The 25,345-nt window shown below is 44.7% G+C and overlaps 1 protein-coding gene across 4 annotated transcripts in view; it reads left to right on the forward strand.

The window, feature by feature from the left end:
* MDGA2 (MAM domain containing glycosylphosphatidylinositol anchor 2) overlaps positions 1-25,345 on the forward strand; it is a 665,204-nt gene that overhangs the window by 232,186 nt on the left and 407,673 nt on the right. For 2 of the 4 annotated variants that reach the window (XM_084631535.1, XM_084631536.1), the window contains exon 2: positions 16,899-17,038. In XM_084631535.1, the coding sequence (XP_084487661.1) occupies positions 16,899-17,038 (140 nt within the window). Of the gene's footprint in view, positions 1-16,898; positions 17,039-25,345 lie in introns of those variants that run through there. The other 2 variants (XM_084631538.1, XM_084631537.1) reach the window with 1 other exon arrangement.

Genomic DNA, 25,345 nt, shown 5'->3' on the forward strand with positions numbered 1-25,345 from the left:
AATTGTATGAGTTTTATGTTTGGTTTACATTACATCTATGTACACAAGGGTTTTTTGTCCATTTATTGATACGTGAAGTGCGTTGTGGTGTTCCCAATGCCCTGTGTATTGGGCAAGAGTGCATCAGAAAAAACATCACCCCAATTAAACTTGTGTGTCTGCTCTCAGCACAGAAGCCATTGATTGAATGGAGATGGAGTTTCTTATCTTTGTAATGATAAGCAGAACAGAGTCAAGCCACATTGCAAGAGTGTTACAAGGAATCATGGGCCAGAACTGCCCCTTCTGCAGCTGCTCTCTAGATAAATGAAGTTGTTTCTCTCTAGGGCTGTTGGTCTAATATATTAAAGTCACGATTTTCAAAACTGATTAGTAACTTTAGTTGCCCAAGTTGAAACACCTCTGTGATTTTCAGAAATACCTGGGCACACAAAATCACAAGTCACTTTTAAAAATCTTGCCTAAATTCACTTAACTCTACAACGTTTTGGAGGTGCATTGGTCTTTCTTTGGCTAGCTGACAATAACATTATGGGGAGCGGTCACCATCAATTGTTTTGGTGGAACCAACACCAGTGACGGGCATTCAATTGAAAAGAAAACACTTCACAGCCATGCCACTTTCTCTTATTGCAAGCACTGGCATCAGTCACCTGGCACTACGCTGTGCTGACCCCAAGCTGACCTTGCTGCCAAGGCTATGAGATCAAGATGAGGGTCACCTTTTTCCATTGATTGGGCTCCTTTTGCCAAGTTGCTTGACAGTTGCCCATATTTCTGTAATGTCGACTGCGTTTCCAGAACTCTGAAAGCTTTCCTGCTTGATAGCACTAACAGAAAAAGTACCAAGCTAATTAAATCACAGTACTGCTGCCCAATGCGACTGTCAGAGGCTGACCTAATTTTGACACTACAAAGCTTATCAGCAGAGTATCTATTAAGTTAGAGGAAACATAATTCTGTTTCGAAGAACAGTTAGATTTTTTTTTCCTTACAACTCATTACACTGCTGTTTGTTGTACCTCCTGCTGGGCAAAGTATTACAAACTTGTGATCTATGACATATGGTCTGTGTCTGTCAGTATCTGCTTCCAGAACAGTAGGGATGCTCCAATTTAAAGGAGCAATGGGGAAAAAGGCCATGTTATTTCTTCAGACAGAAATATGCTACTTCTTGGATTGTCATCTTTTAAAGTTTAAATTTCCTTTTCACTGTGATTTGAAATAATACAAAACAATCATGGTTGCAAATCATTAGTTAAGCATTGAAATCTGATGTACTAGTTGAAGTGATGCACTTTAGAGTGTGGGAAGCAGTAAACTTGCTTTGTAGTTGGAAAAATAGAGTAGCTAATCATGCTAAAAGTTTCATACGAGTTATTTCTTATTGAAGGTACTGTGCACTCCAGTTTTGCACTGAGATGCCCTAGAGTCTAGGACCTAAATAAATCAATATGCTAGAGACCTGCACATTTCTGCAGGAATATTCAAGGAAAGAGAGGAAAGACTTGTGCTTTTAACCTGCTACGTAAAAATTCAAAAACAAGATGGCACACAAAACTTTTTAAGTTTATAGTAGTTTTCCCTCCTGAAATTTAAGTGTGGGAAAATGAGGGGCAAAATTAATGAAGGGTCTGCGATCATCTAAAAACCTGATTGTGCTAGGATTGGAGAACAATGAATGAGGATCAGATCTGATGTATTTGAACGGCCAATAATGGTTTTGTGTTACACGTGCACTGGATACCATGGGTGACCAGACTCCTTCTTTGGCTAGCATGGTCATAAACCTTGTTGCCTTGGCCTGATATTTTTAAAAAAGGGCATTGAAATGTCCTCTTTCTTTAGGCATTTATATAGGTAAGAATACGTGTTTTACATTTTGGACCTAATCCTGTTTTCATTGAAGACAAAGACAAAATCAAGCAGACTTCATTGGCAGTAGGATGTAAAACAGACATGAATTGGGCACTTTCATTTTGTCTCCATGAGTGCAAGATGAGGTAGAAAGACTGTCTTTCAGAATTCTGCATCCCTCCTAATCTTTCAATTCAAACATGTTTTAGTGGAACTGGTTCCACGAGAAAGCTATCTACGACCAATAATTTTTAGATCTTTCTCAAAGCTTCAAAATGTTTGACCACTCTATTCAAAACCCAAATGACCTGCTGTGGTTTGCTCTTTTTTTTTTTTTTGACACAGTCCCATTCAAACAGAAGTATTTCCAACACCAAATGTTAAAATAGAAAAATGAGGCCCTATTTAAGAAAATAATAAATTTTAGATTTTATTTGTCTTCTGGTTTTTGAGCCTTTGGGATGCATAGGGGTCACATTTTCATTTTCTCGTCTCATTCTCATTTTCTCTCCAACCACCAAGGCTAGAAACTTACTTAACACAACTCCTGTGACTGACACCCCTTCCATAAATCAGTGGTTTTCAACCTGTGGTCCACAGACCCCTGCGGGTCCATAGACTATGTTGAAGGGATTCGGGAAAGGTTGTTGTTACCATAGAACAGTGGTTTTCAACCTATGGTCAGCAGACCCCTGGGGGGTCCACGGACTATGTTTAAGATTTCTAAAGGGGTCCGCACCCCCATTCAAAATTTTTTAGGGGTCCAGAAATGAAAAAAGTTTGGAAAGCACTGCCATAAATCCTACAGGACCAAACTTTCTCATTTTTATAAAAATCCTTCGGTATTATTTGGGCCGGCTATAGTCAGTAAATACAGATGTTGCGTTCCCTGGAGGGGCATGGTACCTTGTTCCCACAGTGAAATGACAAAATAAACGTTATCCTGCATGCTTCTCTTGGGCACTGCTCATCCCCGCATCAGTTTAATCCTTTGTCCTGCTTTCCTTAAATGTGACCAGTTACCTGCATTCGTCTTCAAATTCAGTGGCCTTTCTAGTACTCCCCTGACAGAAAACTTAAGATACATTTTCACTGGACAACGGTTGCGTCTAGTAAACAAATTGCCACTCTAGTTTTTTTGTGATTAATTGAGGTTGCTGGCAGAGAGCGGCCCGTGAGGTGGATACAGCTAATATAAAGATGTGGAGATAGGTTAGAATGGCCACATCTTCCATTTGAAAACAAGGAATATCTTGGTACCACTCTGAGTGATTTGTAATATGTATTTTTATTTTATTTATTTTTCATTTCTGACCCCACACTTGTTTTCGTTGCATTAGGTGCTTATACTGAGGGGTATAGAAGTGTAATGGATTCTTTCATGCAATATTTACTGTGTATAATAACAAGACAAGTTCTTCAAAAATGCCACCAGACAAAATAAATGCCAAGTAGTATATTACTATAATGTCTCATCTGGCATTTAATCCTGGGAGGCATATTTCAGAAAGAGCTGTAATGAATATTCCTATAGTTGAGAAAGGGGTGACATTTCATAATTATGTAATATCTTATGAACCATAAAAAAGTAAAACTATAAAAAGGAAAAGGATATTTTGGTGTTTGTTTATTTGATCTTTACTTACAGGACTGTGCACTTTTGCCGTAATTGCGCATCATGGGTAATGTTTGCCTGTATGTGTTGCTTTTCGAGACCAGGTGGTTGTTGTATGAAAATGTATTGACACAAAAGTTCAGGGCACTTGAAGATAATCTGAATTTAAAAGGTTTCATTTCTGATAGAGTGTTGCCAGCTCTCACCGTTTTATTGGGAGTCTTGTGGTATTTGCGTTATCTAAAGTGTCAGCTTTTGAAATCCCGAGATTATGGGACTATCTCAGATTTCCCCCTACTTTTTTTTTTAAGTAAGGATGTAGCCTTCAGAGTTGCAGAAAGGAGCTGGGAACCCAAGTGTACCCCGTCGGCTCAGAAATCCAAAGCCAATTAAAGAATCCAAAATGCACTATTTAAAAAAATCTCATGATTTTTGGGAATCTGACCTCCTGATTTTTGAACTCCTGGGGCTGGCAATGCTTCTGATATGCTAGAGCAGAGAACAGAAGAACGGCCAGACTGGATGAGACCAAAGGTCCATCCAGCCCAGTATCCTGTCTGCCAACAGTGGCCAGTGCCAGGTACCCCAGAGGGAGTGAACCTAACAGGTAATGATCAAGTGATCTCTCTCCTGCCATCCATCTCCACCCTCTGACAAACAGAGGCTAGGGACACCATTCCTTACCCATCCTGGCTAATAGCCATTAATGGACTTAACCTCCATGAATTTATCCAGTTCTCTTTTAAACCCTGCTATAGTCCTAGCCCTCACAACCTCCTCAGGCAAGGAGTTCCACAGGTTGACTGTGAACTTCCTTTTATTTGTCTTAAACCTGCTGCCCATTAATTTCATCTGGTGGCCCCTAGTTCTTATATTATGGGAACAAGTAAATAACTTTTCCTTATTCACTTTCTCCACACCACTCATGATTTTATAGACCTCTATCATCTCCCCCCTTAGTCTCCTCTTTTCCAAGCTGAAAAGTCCTAGTCTCTTTAATCTCTCCTCCTATGGGACCCGTTCCAAACCCCGAATCAGTTTAGTTGCCCTTTTCTGAACATTTTCTAATGCCATTATATCTTTTTTGAGATGAGGGGACCACATCTATATGCAGTATTCAAGATGTGGGCGTACCATGGATTTATATAAGGGCAATAAGATATTCTCCGTTTTATTCTCTTTCCCTTTTTTAATAATTCTTAACATCCTGTTCACTTTTTTGACTGCCGCTGCGCACTGCATGGACATCTTCAGAGAACTATCCACAATGACTCCAAGGTCTTTCTCCTGATTAGTTGTAGCTAAATTAGCCCCCATCATATTGTATGCATAGTTGGGGTTATTTTTTCCAATGTGCATTACTTTACATTTATATATATATATAGAGAGAGAGAAAATATGGTACATATTGATTTAATAGACAAGATTGACAGAAAATAAGCAAAATCAGGGTCTCAATCATTATTTTTTATTAAATCTACAAAATACTTAGAATCATAGAATATCAGGGTTGGAAGGGACCTCAGGAGGTCATCTAGTCCAACCCCCTGCTCAAAAGCAGGACCCATACCCAATTAAATCATCCCAGCCAGGGCTTTGTCAAGCCTGACCTTAAAAACTTCTAAGGAAGGAGATTCCACCACCTCCCTAGGCAACGCATTCCAGTGTTTCACCACCCTCCTAGTGAAAAAGTTTTTCCTAATATCCAACCTAAACCTCCCCCACTGCAACTTGAGACCATTACTCCTTGTCCTGTCCTCTTCCACCACTGAGAATAGTCTAGAACCATCCTCTCTGGAGCTACCTCTCAGGTAGTTGAAAGCAGCTATCAAATCCCCCCTCATTCTTCTCTTCTGCAGACTAAACAATCCCAGTTCCCTCAGCCTCTCCTCATAAGTCATGTGTTCCAGACCCCTAATCATTTTTGTTGCCCTTCGCTGGACTCTCTCCAATTTATCCACATCCTTCTTGTAGTGTGGGGCCCAAAACTGGACACAGTACTCCAGATGAGGCCTCACCAATGTCGAATAGAGGGGGACGATCACGTCCCTCGATCTGCTCGCTATGCCCCTACTTATACATCCCAAAATGCCATTGGCCTTCTTGGCAACAAGAGCATACTGCTGACTCATATCCAGCTTCTCGTCCACTGTCACCCCTAGGTCCTTTTCTGCAGAACTGCTGCCGAGCCATTCGGTCCCTAGTCTGTAGCTGTGCATTGGGTTCTTCCGTCCTAAGTGCAGGACCCTGCACTTATCCTTATTGAACCTCATCAGATTTCTTTTGGCCCAATCCTCCAATTTGTCTAGGTCCCTCTGTATCCTATCTCTGCCCTCCAGCGTATCTACCACTCCTCCCAGTTTAGTATCATCCGCAAATTTGCTGAGAGTGCAATCCACACCATCCTCCAGATCATTTATGAAGATATTGAACAAAACCGGCCCCAGGACCGACCCCTGGGGCACTCCACTTGACAGCGGCTGCCAACTAGACATGGAGCCATTGATCACTACCCGTTGAGCCCGACAATCTAGCCAACTTTCTACCCACCTTATAGTGCATTCATCCAGCCCATACTTCCTTAACTTGCTGACAAGAATACTGTGGGAGACCGTGTCAAAAGCTTTGCTAAAGTCAAGATACAATACATCCACTGCTTTCCCTTCATCCACAGAACCAGTAATCTCATCATAGAAGGCGATTAGATTAGTCAGGCATGACCTTCCCTTGGTGAATCCATGCTGACTGTTCCTGATCACTTTCCTCTCATGTAAGTGCTTCAGGGTTGATTCTTTGAGGACCTGCTCCATGATTTTTCCGGGGACTGAAGTGAGGCTCACTGGCCTGTAGTTCCCAGGATCCTCCTTCTTCCCTTTTTTAAAGATTGGCACTACATTAGCCTTTTTCCAGTCATCCAGGACTTCCCCCGTTCGCCACGAGTTTTCAAAGATAATGGCCAATGGCTCTGCAATCACAGCCGCCAGTTCCTTTAGCACTCTCGGATGCAACTCATTCGGCCCCATGGACTTGTGCACGTCCAGTTTTTCTAAATAGTCCCTAACCACCTCTTTCTCCACAGAGGGCTGGCCATCTACTCCCCATGTTGTGATGCCCAGCACAGCAGTCTGGGAGCTGACCTTGTTCGTGAAGACAGAGGCAAAAAAAGCATTGAGTACATTAACTTTTTCCACATCCTCCGTCACTAGGTTGCCTCCCTCATTCATTGAGGGGCCCACACTTTCCTTGGCTTTCTTCTTGTTGCCAACATACCTGAAGAAACCCTTCTTGTTACTCTTGACATCTCTCGCTAGCTGCAGCTCCAGGTGCGATTTGGCCCTCCTAATTTCATTCCTACATGCCCGAACAATATTTTTATACTCTTCCCTGGTCATATGTCCAACCTTCCACTTCTTGTAAGCTTCTTTTTTATGCTTAAGATCTGCTAGGATTTCACCATTAAGCCAAGCTGGTCGCCTGCCATACTTACTATTCTTTCGACACATTGGGATGGTTTGTCCCTGTAACCTCAAAAGGGATTCCTTGAAATACAGCCAGCTCTCCTGGACTCCTTTCCCCTTCATGTTAGTCCCCCAGGGGATCCTACCCATCCGTTCTCTGAGGGAGTCGAAGTCTGCTTTCCTGAAGTCCAGGGTCCATATCCTGCTGCTTACCTTTCTTCCCTGTGTCAGGATCCTGAACTCAACCAACTCATGGTCACTGCCTCCCAGATTCCCATCCACTTTTGCTTCCCCCACTAATTCTTCCCGGTTTGTGAGCAGCAGGTCAAGAAAAGCTCCCCCCCAGTTGGCTCCTCTAGCACTTGCACCAGGATATTGTCCCCTATGCTTTCCAAAAACTTCCTGGATTGTCTATGCACCGCTGTATTGCTCTCCCAGCAGATATCAGGAAAATTAAAGTCACCCATGAGAACCAGGGCATGCGATCTAGTAGCTTCCGCCACCTGCCGGAAGAAAGCCTCATCCACCTCATCCCCCTGGTCCGGTGGTCCATAGCAGACTCCCACCACTTCATCACTGCTGTTGCTCACAGTTCTAAACTTAATCCAGAGACACTCAGGTTTTTCTGCAGTATCGTTTTTAAAGTATCGTATTTTAATACTTCTGCAGTATCGTTTTTAAAGTATCTTATTTTAATACTTCTGAAGCATATTAAAAAAACAAACAAACTGCTGACCCTTTTCTTACCTTGCTGCACTCAGGCTCTGATTCTGCCAGGTACTTAATTTATTATTTATTATTTGTATTCCGGGAGCGGATAGGAGCCCAGGAGCTAGGCAGTGTGCACGACAGACCAAAATGACTGTCCCTGCTCCCCAAGGAGTTTACGATGAAAGTGTAAGACGTACCTGACTTTAAGCATGGGAATGGTCCTACTCACATGCTTAAGTACTTTGCTCAATCAGCATCTAAGGGGCCAGTCGTAGATTCATCGCTTCCAAGACCAGAAGGGACCATCATGATCATCTAGTCTGAACTCCACCCAAATAGTTCCTAGAGCACATCTGTGAGACAATCATCCCATCTTGATTTTAAAAGAATCCACCATGACCCTTGGTAAGCTGTTACAATAGCTAATTACCCTCTCTGTTAAAAGTGTACACCTCATTTCCAGTCTGAATTTGTGAGCTTCAACTTTCAGTCATTGGCTCGTGTTAAACCTTTCTCTGCTAGATTCAACAGCCCATTTTCAAAAATTTCTTCTCCATGTAAAAAGAAAAGGAGTACTTTTGACACCTTAGAGACTAACCTTGGTTAGTCTCTAAGGTGCCACAAGTACTCCTTTTCTTTTTGCGAATACAGACTAACACGGCTGCTACTCTGAAACTTCTCCATGTAGATACTTACCAACTGTAATCAAGTCTCACCTTCCAGGTCATTGATAAAAATGTCAAATATTATAAGGCCAAGAACTAATTCCTGTAAAGGACCCCCCCTCCCCAGACACACTTGCTTGTTGATCTTTCCCCATGTACAATTACACTTTGAGACCTGTCAGCCAGCCAGTTTTAATCTGTTTACTTTGTGCCATGTTAATTTTACATTCGTTTTTAATCAAAATGTTGTATGCTACCAAGTCAAGCACCTTACAGAAGTCTAACTATATTACATTAATACTATTACCTTTACCAATTGAACTTGTAATCTCATCAAAAAAAGATATCAAGTTATTTGAGAGGCTCTATTTTCTATAAACCCATGTTGATTGGTATTGCTTAATTACCGTCATTTAATTCCTTATTAACTGCATCCCGTGTCAGCCTCTCTATTATCTTGCCTGGGATCAATGTCAGGCTGACAGACCTATAATTATCAGGTCATCCCATTTAACCTTCTTAAATATCGGCACAACATTCACTTTCTTCCAGTCTTCTGGAACTTAGTGCTTCCAGGCTTATAAAAATCAACTGTAACAGTCCAGTGAGCTCTTCAGCCAGCTCTTAAGTCCTTCATAACTTGAACACCTAGCCTTCCACTGTGACTGCAAAGGGAACACTATATGCCCAAAGAGAAGAATTATGCTATAGGTAAGGATGGGCCATCCAATTCAGAATTGAAACTAACAAAAGTCTAACAGGAATGACCAAGTTATTTGTGCCCAGAAACCAGATTCGTGCCTGCATATAAGGTATTTTTGTGTATAACTCAAATAATTGTGCGTGCCAGGCTTTGAAAAGTAACCCAGAAAAGTGCAGAGTAGAAAACAACTTTACATCCTGATATATTTTCTGTCTTTGAAAGGGTGGCAGAGAGAGCAGACCTGCTGGAACTCTTGAGAGATGACAGAACGTAGCTGCTGTTTGTAAACTAAACGTGTCCATTACAAAGCTGAGGAAATGGCAGCTTTAAAAAATAAGGCTTAGTTCAAAAAGCTCCAGCCAGGTTCCTTTGCAAACATCGCTTCCATCTTCAAAGCCAGCCAGCAGCAGCTATTCATGTGTCAATTTCAAAGGCTCTGTAGACAGATGTGGAGTCACTTCACAGAGAGCTGCCATGGTCCTGACAGCAGCTACAAAATTTAGGATCTAAACACTTCCTAATGCTTGCCATGCTTTAAAATCAGTGTGATCAAAATACGTAATGAACATAGAAATACAATGTTAGAAGGGGAGCCATATGTTTTCCTAATGTCTTTTCTCGCCCTGATGTTTCATTGGTGATTGGATATGAGGGAAAGTGATGTTGCAAAATATGTCCCAAGCCATGTGGGTGCATCAGGGCGTGCACGTGTTCAGGAAACTCTAGCCCCAGCCATTCAGGATATGTCTACCCTGCAGATGGAGTGAGCCTCCTCGCCCAGGTAGACAAATTCACCTTAGTTGGGCTCAAGGTAGCAGGCTAAATATAGCAGTCTGGATGTTGCTGCACCAACTGAGCCCCTGGCTAGCGCTCCGGAGGTCAGACCCAGGGGATCGGGATGGTTTGGACCCAGGTGACTAGCCTGAACCACCAGCAGTTTTGCAACATCCACGCTGCTATTCCTAGCTCAAACTGAGCTAGCAGGAGTCTCCCTACCCAGGCGAGGAGGCATGCTCCCAGCTGCAGTGTAAACATACCTTCAGATTCCTAAAGTCATGCGCTCAATAAGGTGGTTATGAGCCATCATAATCTGTTAGCACCCTCTGCTGGTCAAATGGCAATCATTTTTAGCTTAAAGAGGACCAAAGGTCCTACTTCCTAGAGAACTGGAGGCTTATTTAGAGGAGGTTTAGGGAGAAAATGGTTAAAGGTTAGAACTAGAAGTCACCCTTGGGCTCTGGTTCTGGATGCAAGCCCAACATCTGAGGGTATTGGATCTGGGTGTAAGGTTCAGGTACATCACTACTATCGAACTAGACCCACATGAGTATTTTTGATGCCTGTGTTCAGCAAATTAATTATTTTTCCTTCTGAGATATTTTCATTTAATGTTAAGTTAGATAAAGTTTTAGGGATATAAATGAGCAAACAGCTTGCTCCATAGCCAGTAGAGGTTGGCCCTCCTATCATTTTCCAGTCATGAGTGTATTATTTAATTTTTGTAGCTGTAAAGCACCCTCTTGAGCAGATGGCTTTCCCATCGGCTCCTAAGGTTCTGGGTTCAAAGCAGCTCAGCCCTCTCCTTGTGTCTTCTGTGTCTCTGACACAAGGCCCCCGTGTCAGACTACCTACTTTGGGATCCAGTTTCTTCCAAGTGCACTCCATCCAGGTTCGATAGTGCTGGCAGGTGCCATTGCTTTGTAGATAAAGTCAGAGAAGCAGCTCAGATAAATGGGAAGAATGTAATTTATGAAAAGAGGAGGCATGGCTCATCTAGGCATAATTAGGGGCAATGCAGAACTGCCCTGTTCAGGAGAGCCCTAGCCAAGGGGGGTACTCAGCCTCTGGAAGCATAGTTCCTCTCCACTGCAAAGCCAGTGCGCCCATTACCACATACCTTTGTGAGATGCAGCCTATTCCTTCCTCCCACCTTTGGGGAGACTGGGTAGAACCTAGGAGAAGGTGGGGATTTGCCTGCAGCCTGCCCCATCTGAATCCTTTGAACAGAGGTGAAAGCAAGCTGGCACGCCCTGGTACGGCATATCGGCAAGAGCCAGTGCGCCGTACTGGGGTGGATCGGTTTCCTCAGGCGCAATTTAAAGGGCTTGCGGCGCCCAGCAGCGGCTGGAGCCCCCGGCCCTTTAAATTGCTGCCAGAGCCCCGCTGCCGGAGCCCTGGCGTAGCGGAGGCGGGGCTGGGGCAGTGATTTAAAGGGGCAGTAGCGGCGGCCAAGCCCTGGGCCCTTTAAATTGTCCCCGGAGCCCCACCCCCACTTCCCCAGGGCTCCGGCAGGCTCCGGGGACGATTTAAAGGGCCCAGGGCGGTCGTGGAGGCCGGAGCCCTGTCCCCGGAGTCCTTGGGAAGTGGCGGCAGGGCTCTGGGGATGATTTAAAGGGCCTAGGGCTTGGCCGCCGCTACCCCTCCCCCAGGCCCTTTAAACCGCTGCCAGAGCCCCCGGCTGCTGCTGTTACCCCGGGGAGAGGGAAGGAGGCACTTGCCGGTACGGGGCTGGGGCTGGCTCTGACCTCCCCCAGCCGCGCCCCTTCCACCCGAGGCCCTGCCGCTTCCGGGGGCCAGAGTCGGCCCCAGCCCAGTCCCATACCGGTAAGTCACTAGACCTACTTTCACCCCTGCCTTTGAGGTGCAGTGGACCCCACGGGAGCAGGAAGGGAGCAGTTTCTATACTCCTGGAGTACGGGGCTTGCTCTTTCTACTCAGGCCTCAGAGGCTGCACAAGGCTTATGACATGCTGGCCCCACCCTCTGCACTGCCTCATGCGTGGCCCATTGCACAAAGGCCAGACACAGCGTGATCCCAGAACTGCACTCCTGGAGCCTCTCGCAGTATGAGGACCATTAACACAATGGTCTCATGCTGCATGGTTGCTTGAACAAACAGCCTGAGTAGACTTAAGTGAGGTGACTGTAAATTTAAGCAGCTAGTGAACCTGGCTTGTTTCCGTGAAACACACACCTTTGTTACAGTGAGCTACTAAAGACACACAACTCCAGACCCTTTATGTGGGGAGAGCTGTCATGTAAATGGCTTTATTATTACTTGGACTAATAGATTAGTAAGGCTGAGGACAAGGTGATCTTTAGGGGTTAGATTGTGATGCCTTTACTCGTGTTGAACGATACCTGATGCCCCAAGTCACCTTGCTGGAGTCAGTGAGGTGGCGTAAGGTTTTACTTAGGGACAAGTAAGTAGGGAAGTTAAACCTTAGGGTTGGTGTATAGGGGGAAGTTAGTGTGCAGCAAGCTAGCGTGTGAATTTAGAGCACACTCGTTTCTCCGAACTACCTCCCTCTGCACGTTCTCGCTGCGCACCCAGGCGTATGTCCGTGCTCCGAACTAGGGGTGTGATTCCCTGGCTCGTGCACCCACGCTCACGCCAGCTGCCGCGGAGCTAGCATGCGTGCAAATAGCAGCATAACCACAGGAACCCGGGTAGCGACAGCAGGCTCACAGCTCTGCCATGCTGCGTACAAACCCGCCTGAATCCAGTGGGTACAGACGCGGCCACACCTCCACCCATGCTACCACGGCTACGCTGCTATTTATACTTGCACTAACTGGATGGCAATGTCACGAGTACGTGTATGCGAGCAGGGGGATTGCACCCCCAGCTTGCAGTGCAGACGCAGCCTAAGAACGCGCCCTCAGGTGGTTTAACTTCATGTGCTTCCAAAGTGCAGTGCACATAAAAGCATTCTCAGTGCACAGCAGAAGTGTCCGCACAGCGAGTTGGTCCGGAGTAGGCAGTGAGCTGTAAATTCACAGTAGCTCGCTGCACATTAACTTCCCATGTAGACCAGCCCTCAGTGTGAGCACGGGAAAATGACCTAGATGTTTAATTTTTTTCTTGCAAGCAATAAACATCACCTTAGGCCAGGGGGAGTCTATAGGTGGACCGGCAGATGCTTTCGAATGGACCCCAAAATCTTTGTATTTACTTTTTTTTATTACCATTATTGTTGTTGGGTTTTTTAAAATTTGTCTGGAGTCTGGACCTTGACTATACCTTGACCAAGAAATAGGGACCATGACAAAAAATAATTGACTACCCCGTCCTAAGGTCTCAGAGAAACCAACCCAATAACAGTGTACTGACGGGTCCTGTTGGGCATAATCCAATTCCTCTTTATGCAGACAACTCTGGCTGTTGGGAGAGTGGGAATGCTGGGAGAGATCCCAGGACTCTGAGTAGAAAGAGATGGTTAATCTCTCTCTCTCTCTCTCTCTCTCTCTCTTTATATATCTGCTATCTAATCTCTAGAAGATATCAGGTATAACCTGTGTGTATTGACACACTCACTCTACATAGCAGATAACTGATTTCCCTGGGTGTTGTATCCTTTTTGACTGGGGCTACTTTTGTCACAGTAGTGTCCAAGGAAAAAAATGGGTGATATTCATCCCAGAGGATGAACTCAGAGTGCCTGGAAAGTAGTTTGCGTTCATGCCTATTCGCTTATGTTAGTTGGTCTATCCAGAATCTTGTTGCTGCTTGTTACTCACATGGAAAACCTTCAAAACTAATTTTCACCTTCTATCATTTGAGTTGTGAAAACCTGATCAACAAAGGGATCCAATCCATTATAAATAAAGCTATAACATTCAGCCTGTGCCCTTGGGATCGGTGAGCAACAAGGCCAGATTTCTTAAACACTTACCAAAAAGGTTGGCATATGCCAGGCAAACTGAAAATGGTTTTAAATAGAGTAGATTGCAACAGATGCAATTCCGGGTAGCTAAGAGAAAGGGAGTGAGTTGTACTGGCCTTAACTATCTTATTCTAGTCCTGTTCATTTGTGCTACCTGGACAGCTTTGCCATAGACTCATTTTCTTAGGATTCCCAGGGTCAGATATTTAAAATATCAGAAGCCTTGCACCAGATTTATTAATTGTGCACTTGAGATCACCCAAGAGCAGGTGCAGATTGGTTGTTTTCATGTGAAAAGAAATCACTGTTGTCACCTGATAGATTCTTTGAGCCTGGATTTCAGCTCAGGTGCTAAAACCCTGATCTGCAAAGATTTAGGGACATGCTTGGTGCATAAAGCTATGTGGTGTGACAAAGGCAGATCTGAAAGACAAGGTAGGGGAGTTAATGTCTTTTATTGGACTAACTCCTGAGCTTACAGCTTGTCTCTCTAATATCCTGGGAACAACACTACACACAACAACACTGCATACAGCCATTAAACTCAGGCCCTGGCAGTTCTGGAAGGGTGTTCGGAGGGTGGTATATTAGTCTTAGAATGATTAAAGCCCTTTCCCTGTGAACTGAAAGAGGTTACCTCTCATTAATTGTGGACACCTGAGTCTAATTAAGGGCAGCCTGGGACCGTTAAAAACCAGCTCCAGTGAACGGGCTACAAGGAGACATGAGATGCAAGCTGCAGAAGGGTTGTGTGCTGCAAGGGGAAAAGGCATCTCCTAGGTGAAGAGCTGTTTTTCCCTATAAGGGAAATCTTGTGTTGTTTCTGTCTGGGGAGAGGACCTGGGTTCGCAGCATAGCTGGGCCCAGCGTGAGTGAAAGAGGATGACTGGTGATAGGTAGCCGGCGTGAGGAGAGGCAGTTCCCCAGTGGGAGTGAGGCAATTTAAATATTTTTTGTTTCTGTTTTAAAAAGCCCTCAGGCCAACCCCAAGGCCTACCCTATGAATACTGTAAATAAACTAATGTCCAGTACTAAACCTCCATAGTGGGACTGATTTACCACAGGCCCCCTCAGCGCCAGAGGGAGAAACACTGAGCCTTGATGTGCCGAAAGAGGGGCGTTCTCACAGTGTAGAGTGAAGTATGTGCATACGTCTTTGCAGTATCAGAGCCTACTTAGCCTCCGTTCAGTGAAGCAGGGGCTGAGGCTTCCAGGTCATCGACACGGTGGGCTGCTCAGACCCATGCCTCGGAGCTCCTTTGGGCCAAGAGTTCACCACTGGATCTGATTTCGCTGTCCTGTAGGCTTGTGCCAGGCTGTCTGATTGAAGAGCCACCCGCAGGTTAACTGTCGCGTTTGCCCCTACTAACGAATAGCATCGCTCCGGAGAGTTTTAAAGCTGACTTATTTTTTTATACATCTGATTTACCTTTTGCCATTTCTGCCGTTTATTGTCGTCTTATATTTCATTCAGCAAAGGCACTGTAATGAGTACTTGACCTTATCCTCCTATTGATCTGCTCGTGTGGAATTTGAATGAGGGGGCATTGCCTGGCTCGGAATTACTGACATCCCGTAGAGCCGTTGTTGTTCTCTCCTGGACTGTTAAAACATTATTGTGACTTGTGCATCCAATACGACAACCATTGTAATTTTCCAGCATAGGCACCACATGTTACACATGTGGGGCATATGGAAACATTTTGCTTTTCTCAGTGCAGGTTAAATATACCAGGAAAATGGAATCTGTCCTAACTGAAACTCCGGTCCTGCTCCTGGTCCCAGTGAAGTTGACGGATGTTAATATTCACTTTAAATGGGAGTAGAATCAACCCTGTTGTGCTGACTACTTTATTTTAGTGGTTTGATTAAAGCTTCGTATTTACCTAATAAGTGTTATAATACATTTAGAAAGGTATATAATAAAAAGAACAAAAATGGAAAGTTGATTTTGGGAAGGAAAACAAAAATAAACGAGCGTGCAAATGTGTCTTTAGGGGACCGCTGGATATACATAAATATTACAGCCAATGTTCATGGCACTGAACTTGTCCTTCACAGCCTATTACTGCCGCCGGCTAATGGAGTTCGTCTTTCAGTTCACGTGGGAGGGTGCCGTGCTGTGGAGCTCAAGTTCCTGTATTCAAACCCTGCTGACGACCCCTGGGCAGGGTCATTATAATTGTGTGTTAGTACCATATTTCCAGGCAATATGTTTGCAGTTAAATATCTTTCTCTTTCAGTGCTAGCAGTCACACTGTGTCTTCCACTGTTCTTGAGGTTCCCCATGTCTAAAGAATAAGAAATGGCATCATCAAATGAAGGCGTCAGTCCTACTAAAACTTGCCCTTGGGTTTGCCTTTCATGCCAGTGGATGCTAATCTAGGTAGGGAGATAGCCACAGTAGAGATGGGCTTGTGCCAAACACTGAATATCTGGATTTTGGATCTGAACTTCCCATACGTTTGTTGTTTTCAGGTTCCAGGTGCCCATCTCTACCTTAAAATATGGACAAAAGGCTACACAGATTGGATAGGTCACAGAAATGGGAGTGGGATCGTCAGTGAATCTGGGCACTGGTTCTAAGCTAGCCCAGAAGTTGGTACGCTTCAGGCTGTTCCATGCCTTTGCAAAGCAAGCAGGTGATTTCAGGCCAGTCATTACGCTAAAGGTGTCCAAAAAAGCACTATCCCAACTGTGCCCCATATTGGCAGCCTCATCGGAGAGCCCGACAGCTGAATGGGCAGGAGGCTGAAGTCCTAGCATCTGTAGCAGAGTCTCCACCAGGGCAAGGGTGAGCCCAGTTTTTGAGGCTGCGAGAGCAGGTCTGCATGCCCCTGCAGCTCTTGTGTGCCTATGTCAGGGATGTCATTTTGGAGTCTCTTGCAATGGAAGGGGAAAAACAAATCAAACATCAGAGATGGAGCTGTTCTCTGGTTCCTTGTTTGTGGCCCTGCTTTTTATGGGGGTGTAGAGCAGTGGGGGAGGGGAAGGTGTTTAGAGGAAGTCTGTGGGAGTAGTCATATAACTGCATCCAAAAACAGAGCATTGGATTCTTCCATTGGAGAAGGGCCTTACCCCTCACGTGAACACACACTGTTGGCACTGAGTTGGGCTGAGCATGGCTGGAGCTATGTCTAGCAGTTGGTCCTGTGGGGACAAGGGGCAAGTCACTGTGTGGAAACATTTTACTGACCTGTTTCTCTTTCTGCTGGTTTGACAGGCCCACCCACAGTGCGGATTGTGCACTCAGGCCTGGCGTGTAACATCGAGGAGGAGCGCTACTCGGAGAGGGTATACACCATCCGCGAGGGGGAGACTCTGGAGCTCACCTGCTTGGTGACTGGCCATCCTCGGCCACAGGTGAGTCCCAAACTGCGACCCAGCTGCATCCTGTAGCTGTATTGCTATAACTCTCCTGTTGTTCGCTCTCGTAGCCATGTCAGGTCATCTTGTTTGCAGATGTATTGGTGTGACTTGCTCTTATAAGTGCTGGACTCTCTTGAGTGCAATGAAGCTGGTTTAGCCCAGTTAGTATGACCAGGTTTGCCCACCCCAGCTATAGATGTTTGCATTCTAGGGTGGGATTCAAAACTGCTCAGTATTAGCCTAAAATGGCTCCCCTTGAAGAGTTATGTCAGCACTATGCAACTTTGAGAATTTCCCTCATGCAGTCGATAATCACAGTCAAGCAAGGGCAAATACCGTTAGTTGCAATCAACAAATGAATACGGATTACAAATAGGAGACACTTTTCTTCTAAATCTGGTGAATCTCAGTACAGCATGTGTGAGGTGAGGGGAAAGAAGCCATGCATAGATTCACTGCTCAAAATTCTTTCCAAGATCCTAAATGAAAAAACAAATAGTCTCTAAGGTGCCACAAATACTCCTTTTCTTTTTGCGGATGCAGACTAACACGGCTGCTACTCTGAAACCTGTCAAATAGAGGGTTGTAAATCAATTCCTTTTTATGTCATGGTTTATTTCTTTTTGTTCAGTGTTTGCAATACCTCTTAAAAGTAGGAAGTAACATTTATTTCCTTGCTGACTTTATGCTCTTTGGCAAATACGGATTTCTCTCGCTCCATCTTTTTTCCCCTCTGTTATGGCGCCCTGACCGCAGTTGTCGCAGTCCTCTAACATAAGTGGCATGATTAAATGTCAGTGAAGTTGTAGGGTAGGACTTTGATGACTTTCTGATGCTGCCGTGCTGGCTGATTGGTTCCCCATTAGCTGAATTTAATTCCCTGAATAAATATTAACTCTGCTTTAAAGATACTGATACATATTTTGTATGTATCCACACATTCTAAAATACTGTGGAAGAGAGGAAAACAACTAGAGACCCAGATTCGGATACTTTTACTCATGCTGAGAAGCCCCTTACTCCTCCAGTAGGGCCACCTGACTTCATTGGAGTTACTTATGGAGGCTGATACTGTTCAGTGTAAGAGTGACAGAATCTCATCCATCTCGGATAACTTCAATTATCCAACCACCTGTCATCTGAAACAGCTTCATATCCCTCAGTGCCTGTTAATTACATTGAATATTCCCTCAATTATCAGAACCTTTATCATCCAACCTTTCAGTGTCTCTGTAGCATTCAAATAATCAAGCTTGTACTGTATGAACTAGTTTATTGACTTCTGCCTAGCATCTGTTAGAAGGAAAATACAGTGTATCACCTGGCAAGCATACAAGATTAGAATAAGTGAGTGTGCCTGTCTGTATACACACACACACACACGCACACCCACACACCACACATTTAAGTTTCTATTTCAAACCATCCTGTAGTTTAAAAAACGTTGGGGAAATGGGCAAGTTTGCTACCTCCTGTGTAGCCTGTGGGGAGAGCATGAAGGCTCCAGTCCTGCTCCCATCAAAGTGAATGGTGAAACACCTGTTGACTTCAGTGGTGCAAAATCGGACCCTAAGGGCAGGTCTACACTACAGCCAGGATCGATACTCTGAGATCGATCCACTGGCGGTTGATTTAGCGGGTCTAGAGAAGACCCGCCAAATCAACAGCAGATTGCTCTCCAGTCGACCCCTGTACTCTACCCCCGACGAGAAGAGTAAGGTAAGTCGATGGAGGAGTTTCTCCCATAGACCTCGCGGTAACTCCACCTAAGATACATCAACTCCAGCTACGTTATTCACGTAGCTTGGAGTTGCGTAGGGTAGGTCGATATACCGCGATAGTGTAGACATAGCCTAAATCCCAAGCTCATAAAACGAGATGTTCCCTGCACTCTCTCTGCAAAGACAGCTTTTTTGCAAGGAGTTATTTCTTATTAACCAAGGCCTCTTCTTCAAGGCATATTATTCCCACACACCAGGTCACTCGGCCTGGAACTCTCTGAAGGGCTGCCAGAATAAATCATGTGGATAAGGATGAAGAGAGCCTAGAAATGCCACCCCTCAGAACAGTGAATTTTTAAGAAGCTTGGTTTCAGCATATGTTCCCACCACAGTGTCACAGGTTTCAAACGGAGGTCGGAGATCAGGCACTTTTCAGCTGTGTCCCTTTGAAACAGAAGATTCTGTTTCGAAGCTGCCTTCGGAGGACATGCTGACTCATCAGTTACCAGTATTTTCCCCTTGTGATGATTCTATGGCTCCAGGCCGAAGTCATGACTCAGAGGAATTTCTCTCCAATCCAGTGTCGTGGAGGAAAAGTTCTGTACTTATTTTTCATCATCACTTCTTATATTTCTTTTCCCACAGACAGGCAGCTTCTCCTGCTGGCATGTTTGCTGAGCTGATTGCAACTTTCCAGTCTTTCTGCTGCCATGAAGTGACTGGCTGTTGCCTTTTCTGCTGTCTGGGAGGACCTTCCCCCCTGTGCGGGGAGGGCAGGGCACTTCCCCAGACTAGCGGGAAATCCTCGGCCTCTATTAATGGTTGCAACAGTTGAGCAGCCTTAGCAGAAACATTGGCGAGCTGCTGCTGCTTCCACGCTCAGCAAAGGCGTGTTGTCTGTGGAGCCCAGTGTAGTGCTTGTGGCAGAATCCCTTTGCGCCAGAGGCTTCCCCCCCGGTGCTTACCAGCCCAGGGGGATGTGCTAGGATGGGCACTCCTGCGACCAGTGGCTGACCTGCCCCCTGCTTGCTGGGCAGCAGATAAGGGGCCCACAAGGGGTCCAGCGAGGCAGTTTCAGCACCTGACAGTGGGCGGCCTCCAGTTTGCTACCAACAGCCTGCCTAGGTTGAGGGCTGACCCTCTGCTTTGCTACCAAACAGCTTGGGGTCCCCATGGGGAGGGCAGCAGAGCACGTTTTAGATCAGCACTGCTGGTCTCCTGCCCCATCAGAGGCTGCAGCTGTCTAAGGTACTCGCATGGCCCCTGCCACTGCAGTATCTCAGCGCCTTACAGTCTTTGATGGATTTACCCTCACCGCACCCCCAGGGGATAGGACAGTGCTATTATCCCCATTGTGCATGCAGGAAGTGGGGTACAGAGAGACTAAGGTATGTCTACACTACAATGGAGTCACAGCAAGTCTCAGGGCTGGGGTCAACTGACTTGGGCTTGTGGGGCTCATGCCATAGGGCTAAGAATAGCAGCATCGGCACTCAGGCTGGAGCCTGACCTCGGAGACCTTCCCCTTTCACCGGGTTGTTTGAGCCCCAACGTGCACACTGCTATCTTTAGCCACTCAGCGAGAGCCTGAGTCAGTTGACCTGGGCTCTGAGATGCACTGCCAAGTTCTTATTAGCATAGACATACCCTAAGGGATTTGCCCAGGGTCACGCAGGAAGCCTGTGGTGGAGCGGGGAATTGAACCAGCGTCTTCTAAGTCTTCGTCTAATGCCCTTGGATAAAGCCACAAAGCCATCAGCAGGTTCAGCCAGAGGGAGGAAACCTGCTTTTGCGGGTCTCACACAGCCAGTGCTGCCCTGATTCCCCTTTGTCCTGGGCTTTAGTACCAGCACTGTTTTTCTCTGCTTCTGCATGGTCCTGGGGCCACTTACACTCACCCTCCATTTGCTCTCTGTGCTGGATTGACAGCTCGCCATCCAGTCAGCAGATGCGAGAGGAGGAACTTTCTGTGGCTGTGCTTTTGTGTGGGCTGGGCCAGCATGATCACCTCTGAAGCTGCAGATCCTGTCCAGACCTGCATGTCTTCAGGCTCACAGCAGCCTAAGAAAAGGCCAGGGCTCTTTAGCTGCCTTCAGACTGGCTATAAACGGTACTTTCTTAAACAGTCACAAAGCTGCTGCTGCTGTATCAAAAAAGCTGTTCAACCAAAACGGTTTATCAAGACCGCATCCACACGGCTGCTTTCTCATAAAATCTCTATTTTCTTATCTTGGATCCAGGATGGAAAATTGATTTCAGTTCATTTGACCTGTTTATGGATTTTTCTCACTCGTCTAGTGCCTCCATCATCTGTCTCTCTCTTTCATATGTTACAGCTCACAAAAAAATCAAGGGGCTTGCAATATTTTCTGAAGATTAATTGCTTGGAGCAGGGGGATGGGTCTGATGGTCTCGGAAGTGTGATTCTGCTGCAAAATGCAGGAGGTTTGCAAGACTGATTTTGAATATTAGCCTTCTTTTATCACCTTCTCATTGAAGTTTAGTGCTCCCAAAAGCAAATGTATGAGAACAGGCAAGAATATTGTATAGTGCAGCCAGGCAATATCTAAGTTCATGCACATATCTGCCTATGGAAAATAGAATCTTCCTGACCTTTGTAGCCTCTGCCTTTCTATTGATCAAAGGCATGGACCAATCTGGCCTAACTCTTAAGTTGGTTTTGTGAAATTGACAAGCAAAGGAAGAGAGAAATCACAAGATGTGGGCACGTTAAACAAATCGATGTTTTCTTATGAGATAAGAAAAGAAATGGTGAATCCTTAAGGTTAGCATTTGCCAAGTATCTTCATCCGTCAAAGAGGCGGTGGGGTATTGTGTCTCATTCATTACTCTCACGTACTTTGTTTCTAAACTAGATAGTGGTTACACTTTAAAAAAAAATACTTAACGTAAATGCAGTGATGTGGTTGAGATTTCAAAGGTATAGAAGTTAGGAAATTCAAACCCATGGTTGTGGTTTCAGCCAGACCTTGATCATCTTGGGTGTGTATAATGTTTTGTCTTCGTGGGCCACTAAATCGTCAACTGTTAGATCTCCAAAGTACTTGACATTACCAAGAATCTAGAGTGTTCCCTCTTCAGGGGGGAGGGATAGCTCAATGGTTTGAACATTGATCTGCTTAAACCCAGGGTTGTGAGTTCAATCCTTGAGGGGGCCATTTAGGGATATGGGCAAAAATTGGAGATTGGTCCTGCTTTGAGCAGGGGGTTGGACTAGATGACCTCCTGAGGTCCCTTCCAACCCTGATGTTCTATGATTCTTCTTGTGCAAAGAAATAGCATGGTGGAGCTTGCAGCTGTTTTAAGTGCCAGCCACTGGATGGTGTTGTTTTTTTTTTTTCTTAATAGGCCCAATTCTTCAGCATCAGGCCCATAACTTTTCTGTGTTGTGACCAAGTTATAGTGGCTTTTGTATTGAGACGGCATTGGGGAAGGAAGGAGGTCTCTATTCTGAAGCTTTTCGTAGAATATTTGTGCTGATTTTATTTGGAATCTTGACAACATGCATTAATTTCCCTCATTTTCTGTGGGAAGTGCCATATGGGATTAGAATCATAGTCCATCTAGTCTACAAAAACTTCAGAACATAAGAATGTCCATACTGGGTCAGACCAATGGTCCATCTAGCCCAGTATCCTGTCTTCTGACAGTGACCAATGACAGGTGCTTCAGACAGAATGAACAGAACAAGGCAATTTTTTGTGATCCATCTTCTGTTATCCACTCCCAGCTTCTGGCAAACAGAGGCTAGGGTCACTCAGAGCATGGTGTTGTATCCCATCCTGGCTAATAACCATTGATGGACCTATCCTCTATGAACTTATCTAGTTCTTTTTTGAACCCTGTTATTGTTTTGGCCTTCAGAACATCCTCTGGCAAAGAGTTCCACAGGTTGGTGGTGCACTGTGTGAAGATATACTTCCTTTTATTTGTTTTAATCCAGCTTCTTATTAACTTCATTGGGCGACCACTTGTTCATGTGTTATGTGAAGGAGTAAATAACACTTTCTTATTCACTTTCTCCGTACCAGTCAAGACTTACAGACCTCTATCATATTCCCCCTTAGTCATCTCTTTTCCAAGCTGAACAGTTCCAGTCTTTTTTTAATCTTTCCTCATACGGAAGCTGTTTCATACCCTTAATAATTTTAGTTGCCTTTCTCTAGACCTTTTCCAATTCCAATATATCTTTTTTGAGATGGGGCATCTAGATCTGCACACAGTATTCAACATGTCAGCATACCATGGATTTATATAGAGGCATTATCCAACAAGTTCTTTGAATGTATTGGAGACCATTTTTATTTCATAAGCTGGAGAAAGCTACTGTGGGGAGGCTGTTCTAGATTTGATTTTGACAAATAGGGAGGAACTGGTTGAGAATTTGAAAGTGGAAGGCAATTTGGGTGAAAGTGATCATGAAATGGTAGAGTTCATGATTCTAAGGAATGGTCGGAGGGAGAACAGCACAATAAAGACAATGGATTTCAAGAAGGCAGACTTTAGCAAACTCAGGGAGTTGGTAGGTAAGATCCCATGGGAATCAAGTCTAAGGGGAAAAACAATTGAAGACAGTTGGCAGTTTTTCAAAGAGATATTATTAAGGGCACAAGAGCAAACTATCCCACTGTGTGGGAAAGACGGGAAGTATGGCAAGAGACAACGCTGGCTTAGCCAAGAGATCTTCAATGATCTAAAACTCAAAAAAGAGTCCTACAAAAAGTGGAAACTTGGTGAAATTACAAAGGAGGAATATAAACAAATAACACAAGTATTATTAGGGACAAAATTAGAAAAGCCAAGGCACAAAACGAGATCAGACTAGCTAGGGACGTAAAAGGAAACAAGAAAACATTCTACAAATACATTAGAAGCAAGAGGAAGACCAAGGACAGAGTAGGCCCGTTACTTAAGGAGGGGGGATAGACAATAACAGAAAATGTGGAAATGGCAGAGGTTCTTAATGACTTCTTTGTTTCGGTTTTCACTAAGAAGGTTGGTGACGACTGGACTTCTAACGTTGTGAATGCCAGTGAAAATGAGGTAGGATCAGAGTCTAAAACAGGGAAAGAACAAGTCAAAAATTACTTAGACAAGTTAGATGTCTTCAAATCACCAGGGCCTGATGAAATGCATCCTAGAATACTCAGGGAGCTGACTGAGGAGATATCTGAGCCATTAGCTATTATCTTTGAAAAGTCATGGAACACGGGAGACACTCCAGAAGACTGGAAAAGGGCAAATATAGTGTCCATCTATAAAAAGGGAAATAAGGACAACCCGGGCAATTACAGAACAGTCAGTTTAACTTCTGTACCCGGAAAGATAATGGAGCAAATAATTAAGCAATCAATTTGCAAACACCTAGAAGATAATAAGGTGAAAAATAACAGTCAGCATGGATTTGTCAAGAACAAATCATGTCAAACCAGCTTGATAGCTTTTTTTTGACAAGGTAACAAGCATTGTGGTTGGGGGGGAAGTGGTAGATGTGGTGTATCTTGACTTTAGTAGGGCTTTTGATACTGTCTCGCATGACCTTCTCATAAACAAACCAGGGAAATACAACCTACATGGAGCTACTATACGGTGGGTGCATAACTAGTTGGAAAACCATTCCCAGAGAGAAGTTATCAGTGGTTCACAGTCATGTTGGAAGGGCATAATGAGTGGGGTCCCGCAGGGATCAGTTCTGGGTCTGGTTCTGTTCAATATCTTCATCAGTGATTTAGATAATGGCATACAGAGTACACTTACCTTACAAAGTTTGTGGACAATACCAAGCTGGGAGGGGTTGCAAGTGCTTTAGAGGATAGGAATAAAACTCAAAATGATCTGGAGAAATGGTCTGAAGTAAATAGGATGAAATTCAAAAAGGACAAATGCAAAGTACTCCATTTAGGAAGGAACAATAAATTGCACATGTACAAAATGGGAAATGACTTCCTAGGAAGGAGTGCTGCGGAAAGGGATCTGGGGGGGTCATAGTGGATCACAAGCTAAATATGAGTCAACCGTATAGCACTGTTGCCAAAAAAGCAAACATCGTTCTGGGATGTATTAGCAGGAGTGTTGTAAGCAAGACCCGAGAAGTAATTCTTCTGCTCTACTCTGCGCTGCTTAGGCTTCAACTGGAGCATTGTTCTGGGCACCACATTTCAGGAAAGATGTGGAGAAATTGGAGAAAGTCCAGAGAAGAGCAACAAAACTGATTAAAGGTCTAGAAAACGTGACCTATGAGGGAAGATTGAAAAAATTTGGGTTCGTTTAGTCTGGAAAAGAGAAGACTGCAAGGGGACATAATAGTTTTCAAGTACATAAAAGGTTGTTACAAGGAGGAGGGAGAAAAAATGTTGTTCTTAACCTCTGAGGACAGTACAAGAAGCAATGGGCTTAAATTGCAGCAAGGGCGGTTTAGGTTGGACATTAGGAAAAATGTCCTAAGTGTATGTCTATACTACCCGCTGGATCGGCGGGCAGCGATCGATCCAGCGCGGGGGGGGGTGTCAATTTATCGTGTCTAGCTCCATTCCCCAGCTCAGGTCCCGGCTGCTGGCCC

Source organism: Lepidochelys olivacea (genome assembly GCF_965140295.1).
Source record: "Lepidochelys olivacea isolate rLepOli2 genome assembly, chromosome: 6".
Taxonomy (NCBI): Eukaryota; Metazoa; Chordata; order Testudines; family Cheloniidae; genus Lepidochelys; species Lepidochelys olivacea.